At 38.8% G+C, this 9810-nt stretch overlaps 1 protein-coding gene across 6 annotated transcripts; it reads left to right on the top strand.

Moving 5' to 3' along the window:
- Positions 1-437: 437 nt before the first annotated feature.
- On the top strand, positions 438-9199 carry Hnrnpa2b1 (heterogeneous nuclear ribonucleoprotein A2/B1). Of its 6 annotated transcripts, XR_003714227.1 has the most exons (13): positions 467-621; positions 2859-2894; positions 2992-3102; positions 3236-3382; positions 3563-3773; positions 3878-3979; positions 4066-4146; positions 5050-5112; positions 5792-5911; positions 6126-6248; positions 6816-6898; positions 7054-8378; positions 8875-9199. XR_003714227.1 is itself a non-coding variant. In XM_028790043.1 (12 exons), the coding sequence occupies exons 1-11, from the start codon at positions 616-618 to the stop codon at positions 6875-6877; spliced, it is 1062 nt and encodes a 353-aa protein (XP_028645876.1). In that variant the 5' UTR covers positions 438-615; the 3' UTR covers positions 6878-6898; positions 7054-8429. The 6 variants fall into 6 exon arrangements, 5 of the variants coding, with proteins under 5 accessions (XP_028645876.1, XP_028645873.1, XP_028645872.1 ...); XM_028790043.1 differs by lacking the exon at positions 8875-9199 and having other exon boundaries at positions 438-621; positions 7054-8429; XM_028790040.1 differs by lacking the exon at positions 7054-8378 and having other exon boundaries at positions 466-621.
- The last annotated feature ends 611 nt before the right edge of the window (positions 9200-9810 follow it).

The following is a 9810-nucleotide window of genomic DNA, read 5'->3' as shown; positions in this document are numbered from 1 at the left end:
AGTGAGCACAACCCTTGGGACAGACAGGTAGAAATATCAGTGTGGCTCGAGAAGCCGGAGACAGGCTTGGCAAAGGCGTAGCCGCAGGGAGCGCGCTTGGGTGGCCGCACGCCCGAGCTCCGGCTTAAGCCCCTCCCGACGGCGTTAATTTCAAACTGCGCGACCGTTTCTCGACTGCCTACGCGGAGGTGGGGGGCCGGACCTAGTTCCGGACGTAGTAACACGCCGAGCGCGAGCCTTCCGCAATTCACTAAAGCGAGTTGCGCCAGTGACGTAAAGCAGTCCCGCTGCAAATAACGGCGGGGGAGTACGTACTTGGCGTAGGGAGAGTGTAGGCCCTTCCCGCCATTGGCGGCGGTTAGGACGTTTACGTAACGGCCTGACGTAAGCGGAGACGCGTTAGTGGGGGGAAGGTTCTAGAAAAGCGGCGGTCTCGGCTCCAGCGGCAGTAGCAGCGGCGCCGGTCCCGTGTGCAGGTGCTCCGTGCGGCGCTGTTTCTTGGCCACCGGCTGCTCTCACTCCAGCGTCAGGACGAGTCCCGTGCGTGTCCGTCCGCGGAGGTCTTTCTCATCTCGCTCGGCTGCGGGAAATCGGGCTGAAGCGACTGAGTCCGCGATGGAGGTAACGGGTTTGAAATCAATGCGTTATTAGAAAGGGCACGGCGAGGCCGTAGGCATCGCAGTGGAACCCGGCCACCCGCCTCCGTGGTCCGGCGGAGGGAAGGCAGCCACTCGAGTGGCGGTTGGTCTTGGCGAGTTTTCTGAGGGGTCGTTGTCTGAGGCCCGATTGTCCGGACGCCTTCCCCGCCCTCAGCCGCCGGGCGCCATTTCCCTTAGCTGGGGTGGGGGATGGGACGTGCCCGCCGCGGTCTCCTGGACTGCTAAAGGAGCGCGGGAGCGGGTCATTTCTGTCCGTTCTCGGTATGCGCGGGCCTAGGGACCCGTTTATGGTCGCGGCGGAAGGTTTCCGGGCCCCGCGACTCCCCGGAGCGAGTCTGCGGAGCTTCCCCTCCCCCCCTCCCGGGAACCGGATTTGGCGTCCGCCATTTTCCCGTCTCCTTCCTCGCTGCGATTTCGCTTTCAACACTTAGGGTTTATTAGTTTGGTTTCTTTTTTACAATTGTGTAGAGGTGCTTAGCGATTTTCTTTATTTTGGGGAGTTTTCGTATCATTTCGAGGCGGATATAGCGTTTAAGGTTGGATCTTAGGAGTCCTGCGCACCTCGCTAAAGGCGCTCTGCCTTCCCCTCGATGAAATGGCGCCATTGCGTTCAGAAGCCACATCGAAGAGCCGGGTGGGGGCGGGGGTGGCGGCGCTCCACGAGGTTTACTGGAACAGGCCAAGAGAACGTAGTACAACCCAGCAAGGCCTGGGCGGGTTGCTGGAGGCATCCCCACTGCAAAAAGATTATTTTTCCTAATATTTAAGGTTAGCTTAAGATTACGAGTGCTGTGGTAAAGCACTTGAACAGTAGTAGGAAGTCAAAGTGGAATGATCGGAGCCCTCATCTGGAATCTAGGGAGCGGAGGATTATTTCAGATTTCCTGCAGGATACCTTTACCGCCCTAAAGGAATCTACCGCTTGCAATAATTCGAATTATGAGCATTTTTAAGAGAATCTTAGGATTTGTTGGTAAAATAAACAGATCCTTAACACGTGGTCACAATAAGGAAGTGAAATAACTGACTTTTCACAGTTAGCCACCGCTTAAAGCATGGCTGAGCGAATAATACTCTATGTCCTAGCTATATAAAAAGTTAGTTCAGGGTCACAGTGTGTTTCAACTTGGTCATTCGGGATTTTTATTTTTTTATTTGTTGGAAATGATAGATCATTACATTGATAAGCATAAGATTTCGAGTTGAAAGGGTTATTTTCTTTGACTCTAAGCACATTTATAAATAAAATAACCTTGTTTATAATCGATAGTGGACGTCTGGTAAGTTTGGAAAAAACAATGAGGTAAGTAAAGAGCTTTTGCTTTTCGTTAGTGACTTGAAAAAACTAGGTTTATTTAATACTTGCGATTTAGATTTAAGGGCAGCCAATTTACTGACATTTTAGTAGAGCTATCTCAAAACTCCATGGAGTCCTGATTAAGGCTTTTGTAACATGATAATTTAAAACAATTTTGGTGATTTCTATTAAAAATTCAGAACCTAAAAAGTGTAGTAAACATTGGCTTTTTTGAGCATATTTTAGAGAAACTTACAGATTTAGGCTGAACAATAAAACAACGGAATTTTTTGTAATTTTGCTTTTTCATTTAGTTGTGCAATCATGATAGGTCCCTGATAGTATGACCTAGTTTATAGCTATCTTGATAAATTTTTGTAACTTAGTTATTGGTAACGCAGTAATAAGTGACTGACAGAACCATGGATTTAAGGAGTTTAGTCTGGAGTTTCAGCATTCATAGAGCTTGTTTCAGAGTTGGATTTTTTTTCTCTTGAGATACTTAAAATTAACACCAGAGGGGGCAGTTTAAGGAGATGCAAATATGCCACTTTTCAGAAACTGAAACTTGGAAGTGGTGAATTTGGAAACATTAGCAAGGGGCTTTTTTCCTTCTAATTTAAAAAGTAACACAATTCTGTGCTTGGGTTGTAGAATTTAATGAATTTCAAAACAATTTTTTACTACCCCGTAAACGACCGAAGAGTTGGGTATGTTTTTTTCTGAAAATTTTTGAAGAAAATCTGATAAGATTGAGAAAACTTATGAATTAAAAGTTAGATCAAATATTAATAACTTTGGAACTTGTATAGCTCAGCTCAGGCAATTTTTGGTGTAACACAACTGATATGCAGTTTAACATATGGTTTAAATTTGATGTAAGTTTTTTTTTTCCCCCCCAGAAAACTTTAGAAACTGTTCCTTTGGAGAGGAAAAAGGTACTCTACCTGCAGGTCACCTCATATTTAAGAATTTAATTTCCTGCGTACAAAAGGAAAATGTAAATAAAAATTGAAATGGTATTTTCCTTTGCAGAGAGAAAAGGAACAGTTCCGTAAGCTCTTTATTGGTGGCTTAAGCTTTGAAACCACAGAAGAAAGTTTGAGAAACTACTATGAGCAATGGGGAAAGCTCACAGACTGTGTGGTACGTTAACTCTGAAAGTCTGGCTATATATTTGGTGTGTAAATAATATGAAATAAAAAGTGTTAATACATTCTAATTTATATTGCTAGTTTCTAGTGTTGTGAAATTAAATGCTTATCTTTTGGATTTAAAGGTTATGAGGGATCCTGCAAGCAAAAGATCAAGAGGATTTGGCTTTGTAACTTTCTCATCCATGGCCGAGGTTGATGCTGCCATGGCTGCAAGGCCTCATTCCATCGATGGCAGGGTGGTTGAGCCAAAACGTGCTGTAGCAAGAGAGGTGAGGAAAACCCAAACAGGTTGAGTTCTTTTTGTGCTGGCTTTTTTTTTTTTTTGTAAATATTTTTCCAAGACTTACAGTCTTTGAACCTATTGTTATATCTGGAGGAATTTGTTTTAAGATGGACATATAAGATATAATCAAGGTTTTTTAGTAAGGATAACTTTGTAATTATTGTAGGAGTCTGGGAAACCAGGAGCCCATGTGACTGTGAAGAAGCTGTTTGTTGGTGGAATTAAGGAGGATACTGAGGAACACCACCTTAGAGATTACTTTGAAGAATATGGAAAAATTGATACTATTGAAATAATTACTGATAGGCAATCTGGAAAGAAAAGAGGCTTTGGCTTTGTTACTTTTGATGACCATGATCCTGTGGATAAAATTGTCTGTAAGTATCTTAGGGTCATGAGGTGTGCTTTGTATATGAAAAAATACTGGTTAAATTAAGAATCTCTTACTGTTGGTATTGACAATTTGTTATTTGTTTTTCAGTGCAAAAATATCACACCATAAATGGTCACAATGCAGAAGTTAGAAAGGCATTGTCTAGACAAGAAATGCAGGAAGTCCAAAGTTCTAGGAGTGGAAGAGGAGGTAACATTTTATTTTTATATGTGTGTGTATGTATATATGTATATATTATTGGAGTTCTTGCTACTAATCAGGATATAATGTCCTAGGAAACTTTGGTTTTGGGGATTCTCGTGGTGGCGGTGGCAATTTTGGACCAGGACCAGGAAGCAACTTTAGGGGGGGCTCCGGTAAGTTTGTGTTTGCTTTTTGAACAGAATGATTTCAGTAAGATAAATTCAGAATTTTCTAGTTAGCCTGGAATGTGTCCTGCACAGGCAGAAAGGAGAGAAGACCTGTACTCTGACAAGGTTAAAATGTTGCCCTCTGATCACCATGTACACTGGTTTATGTAGTATACTCACATGCTTTGTCAACACACAAATTAGGTTAAAGAATAAAATTTTAAAGCAGTTCTAAATTGTTGAATGTTTAAGATAGACCTGAGATCTCCGAATTCTGGAGATGAAGGACGGGGTATGGGGTATTAAGTAAGACGCTTAATTTGAAAAAAGAACCAAAAGAAGTAGCAGAGTCCTAAAGCTTCACAGGAATTAGTCAGCTTGGAGTACGTATGTAGGGAATTATGATCTGTATATGGGTTACAAATTATGAGCACATAGAGTACCTACCATGCACTTAGACTAAGGTTGAATCCTAGAACCTGAAAACCAGACAAGGCGACTGTAATTCAGTAATTGGTAACAAAAGGCAGGATGGGTAAGGTAAGGTCACACAAATAGACATACATTAAATTCAGGATAAGATAAGGCTACATATATGCATGTAATAGTACCTGTCTAAAGTTCTGTCAGAAGTGTTCTTAGGTTCAGTTTATATGAATAAATGGGGTGTGGTATGATAAAACTTTGGTGTATATTTCCTTCATGTTAAGGAAAATAAGTTTTTAAGTAAGGCTTTCTGATAGGTCAAACCTAGTATTAATGAAAATATGTTGTCTTGGTAGTAAAATAGAATTAATATGCTTTGATACCTGCCCATTTCCCCAATGAATAAATTAGATTCTAGCCATCCTCATTATGGGATACTAAGGTGGAGAAAATCAGTGTAATGTTACTACTTTCTTTAAACAGATGGATACGGAAGTGGACGTGGATTTGGGGATGGCTATAATGGGTATGGAGGAGGACCTGGAGGTTAGTTTTAATTGATTTTGATATATGTATCTTACTATACTAAATAACATTGCATTGTGGTGCTTGGTTAAATTTGTATATTACTTGTTTTACCTATCAAAGTGATTATTTGGCTTTTGAAGTTGCATTTTGAGTTATGTAACTAAGAAAATTTGCCTTATACCCACTACTGTACAGTGTAAAATTAGTTTAGAATGAGTTTTCTCATTTTATAAAAAACTTAATTACCTAGGTGAAGAGTTCCTTGTAGAAAAGCTAGAATATTGAAATTGGAAGTCAGTGTGCTATGGGATAATAATACAAGTTACTATTAGGGGATCTCTATATAGTCCTGGGTTTTATGTAGACAAGACTGGATTCAAATGCAGGTCTGCCTGCCAGAGTTTATAATTCTGGCCAGTATGCTGCCCTCATATTTCTACCTCAAAACTATAAAGCATAAGAATTTGAAATACTTAATGATTCAAAGGAGAATTGTGGGATTAGAGGTTATTTTAAGTTGCTTTATATGTTTACCCAAGGATAGGTATTTATTTTGCCCTTGAGTCTATTCTAGAATAGACTATGTAATAGGTATCATACATTATGTGTTATGAAAAACCAGAAATGAGTGTAATAAAGACAATTCAAATGGAATTGAAAAATTTAAGCAATTACTTAAAGGCTTATTTTATAATAGGTGGCAATTTTGGAGGTAGCCCTGGTTATGGAGGAGGAAGAGGAGGATATGGTGGTGGAGGACCTGGATATGGCAACCAGGGTGGGGGCTACGGAGGTGGTTATGACAACTATGGAGGAGGTAATAAATTCATCTACAACCTTTATGTTGGAATTTGGATTAGAATTAATGACATTTATTTTATTGTCGATTTAGATGCCTTAAATTGTAGGATTGTAGCTAGGTATTGTGTACTTTTATGTTTTGGAGAAAATTTGTCTTAAAAATTACACATTAGTTTTGCTTCAGTGCTTGTATTGTTCAGAGGTTAGCTGATATTCCAATTCTTTTACAGGAAATTATGGAAGTGGAAATTACAATGATTTTGGAAATTATAATCAGCAACCTTCTAACTATGGTCCAATGAAGAGTGGAAACTTTGGTGGTAGCAGGAACATGGGAGGACCATATGGTGGAGGTAATTTACTAAACACTTGGAATTCTTCTGGGGAGTAATGGGTCCAAAGGGTTCTGCATCTCAGAAAGGGAGTGAGTCTAATAGATGTGAAAGAATATTCTTGTGTAATAATTGTAGGTGATTTGTTTTTGTTGGTAGTTGAGGGGGGGACATAGGGTCTCTATGTAGTCCATGCCCAATTAGGTGGTTTACTCGTGAATTTAAGTAATAATCATTACTGCCAGTAATCCTGGCAATGGGGAAATGGAGGCAGAAGATCATGTTTCCAGTTTTCCTGTCCTTCACATGAAACCATGTCTCAACATGCTCTGCCATTTAGCTTCTTAAGCTTTTTAAAAAACAATTCTTTTATTTTAAGCTACTTGGTGTTATACCAAGGAAAGATGGTCTAACACTTCACATGCCTTTAATCCCAGCACTCAAGGAGGGGGAGCGCTTAACAATGTACCCAGGTCTATGTACAGACTGCCACAAGACTAAGAGAGAACTTAGGTTCCAAGATACAAAGACATAGATAGAAACTTCAGATTTATATGTTCTAATCATGCTTTCTTTCAATCATTGTAGGGAACTATGGTCCTGGAGGAAGTGGAGGAAGTGGGGGCTATGGTGGAAGGAGCCGATATTGAGCTTCTTCCTACTTACCATGGGTAAGTAGTTTTTGAGTTTTACAATTATTGTTATCATGGGAGAATTAGCTGCAGGAGTAAAAGCATTTTAGGATCATGTTACTTTCCTTAAAATCTGGTTAGATGGATAATTTCATAACCTATTTTTTTTTTACTCTTTACTTCTGTTGAAACAGGCTTCACTGTATAAATAGGAGAGGATGAGAGCCCAGAGGTAACAGAACAGCTTCAGGTTATCGAAATAACAATGTTAAGGAAACTCTTATCTCAGTCATGCATAAATATGCAGTGATATGGCAGAAGACACCAGAGCAGATGCAGAGAGCCATTTTGTGAATGGATTGGATTATTTAATAACATTACCTTACTCTGGAGGAAGGATTGTAAAAAATGCCTTTGAGACAGTTTCTTAGCTTTTTAATTGTTGTTTCTTTCTAGTGGTCTTTGTAAGAGTGTAGAAGCATTCCTTCTTTGATAATGTTAAATTTGTAAGTTTCAGGTGACATGTGAAACCTTTTTTAAGATTTTTCTCAAAAGTTTTGAAAAGCTATTAGCCAGGATCATGGTGTAATAAGACATAACGTTTTTCCTTTAAAAATTTAAGTGCGTGTGTAGAGTTAAGAAGCTGTTGTACATTTATGATTTAATAAAATAATTCTAAAGGAAATTGTGTAATTATAGACTTTTTATTTTAAATAAGTTAAGGAGTGGGTAGTATAATTAAGGTCCATTGCAAAGCTGTTGTTGTATTTGTGTAAGATAAAAATGCTGGTCAGATTTAAGTGTGTTGTCTGAACTTCATCAGGAATAAATTACCTAGTTAACTTAAGGGATATCTCTGCAAGGAGAAACACCTTTTTAGATCTTTTAGATGCTGCTTCTTCAATGCAAGGAAAGGAAATAACCCCAGCGAGGTACTCTTCAGGGACACAGGTCTAGTACAAGAGAACTTGCCGACTAATCTCAGCCAGTCTTAAAAAACTGTGCTGTATCTACAAAGCTTTAACTACAGTAGTTGATAAGGATGCCAACGAAAGCTGAGGGTGTAGAGCAAAGTAGTTCTAAGCTTCAGTTAAACTTCTTTAGGTAAGAACTTATTTACTTTTTCTTTCTTAATTTTCCTCCCTTAAAAGATAAACTAAAACTCTTCAATGGTCTTTTCAGTATAGTTCTTATGTAGTTTTAACATAGCTTATAAATTGAGTTTAACAAACTCAAGATAATTTTATAAACCCTGTTTTCCAATCTGTCATTCACTTAAATTATTTTGGTTGTTTTCCCTTTTTTTCCTTCTTTCTCACCCCCTCCCTTTCCATGAAGATTCAGGTGCTTAACATATCATTTTTTTCCCTGCTGGAATTTTAGCATTGATATGAACCATGGACAAGTATATTCTGCTGCCACAAAGACTGTAAAGTGCTTCATTTCAACAGCTGAGGCAAGCCAAGTGATCATTAATAAAGCTTTTCTTGCTTCCTTCAGTGGTGTTGGTAGTAAAATGGTAGGTAAAAGTTAGGCTGCAAGTTCAATAAATGAGATTTACCTATCATTCCACCCTTGTGTATTCATTCACCTCCTGGTTCAAGCTGAGTCAACTAGGCATTTAAAGGCATTGTGTTTATTACTTTATGGTTACAACTTTTACATGCTTATCACGGATGAGTCTGACAGGTTAAGGATAGTGTCTTCTACAGTAGAAATTTCTGTGCAACAGCAGCAGCAAAACCCTTTATGTACCCTGTACTCAATAATTGGGTTAAAATGTGGTAGTAATTTTTGCCCATTGTCCTGCCCTAAAATGCTGTAGGTTGGCTATTGAAATTTCCTAAAACTGCCCTCTGATTTCTGGCTTTATTGCCTTTCCAAAAATGTGATATTCAGAGCTTATTATACACCTCAGTGAGTCTGCTTTAATCCTAAAACCACCACTGAAGTTACTTAGGTTCTTTGGACAAACATGATAAACTTCTTCAGATACTTTTTTTTTCCTTTGGCAGGAAGGTGTCTTGCTGCAGGTAACTAATGAAGAAGTGGTCAACCACAGAGTCTTCAAGAAATAAGAAATTCTGTACCATCTGAAAGTAGTTCTTGTTGGTGCCTTCATTTAAGAAGCACTTTTAAGATAAAAGGGAATGTTTTCTGATTAAAAACTTCATTTAGTACAGGTTCTTAATAATTACAGAAATGAGTGCTGATTGTAAAGGGTAACATCAAGTTAGCAAAGGATAATGTGTTATGTTTTAAATTAGGATTTGTGAGTAGACAGATAAAAGCTCTATTTTAAGTACAAGTTTTATAAAATAAATACTTTTTGTATCCAAATTACTTGGTGTAATGCTTACACATAAGTGTGAATCTTGTTCTATCGACAACAGTTGTCTACAAGATCGCCATTACTCTAAATATTAGATCAGTTTGCACAGAACTACACATTTCCAGTTTTCATTCAATTATCAATAGGAGAAAAGCATTAATGGGCATTATTTGCTGTCTAATACACCTTACTATGAATTGTGCACTCCTACAACTTCATATTGAACATTGTGGCATTTTGAAAGCATGGATTTTAAGTAGGTAGACTAATAATTAGCATTTGCAGACCACCAAAGAGTCACAGTTCTATTTCAATTGTGAATGAATAGCAATGGTTAGACTTGGTATTGTGGTTTCTAATGGAAAATTTGATTTAAAACAACCAGAGTAAGCAGTTAACCTCATTTGTTTATGATAATATACAATATATACAGACAGGTAAGTCAATGGCTAATAAATGTGAGCTCTCCTAGCATCTTGTAAACTAACACTATCAACAGGCATTCCAAATACTTGGCTTTGGCTAGCAATCAGTGTCCTCAATCTGAGCACTTGGGAGCTAAAGGCTATGTTCTAGAAGGTTGCATGGTTAGTGTCATGTTCACACACCACCACCACCA

Source organism: Grammomys surdaster, unplaced genomic scaffold (genome assembly GCF_004785775.1).
Source record: "Grammomys surdaster isolate TR1022 unplaced genomic scaffold, NIH_TR_1.0 125861, whole genome shotgun sequence".
Classification (NCBI taxonomy): domain Eukaryota; kingdom Metazoa; phylum Chordata; class Mammalia; order Rodentia; family Muridae; genus Grammomys; species Grammomys surdaster.
Note: the sequence above shows the minus strand (reverse complement) of the source record. Positions and strands in the feature narration are given on the sequence as shown.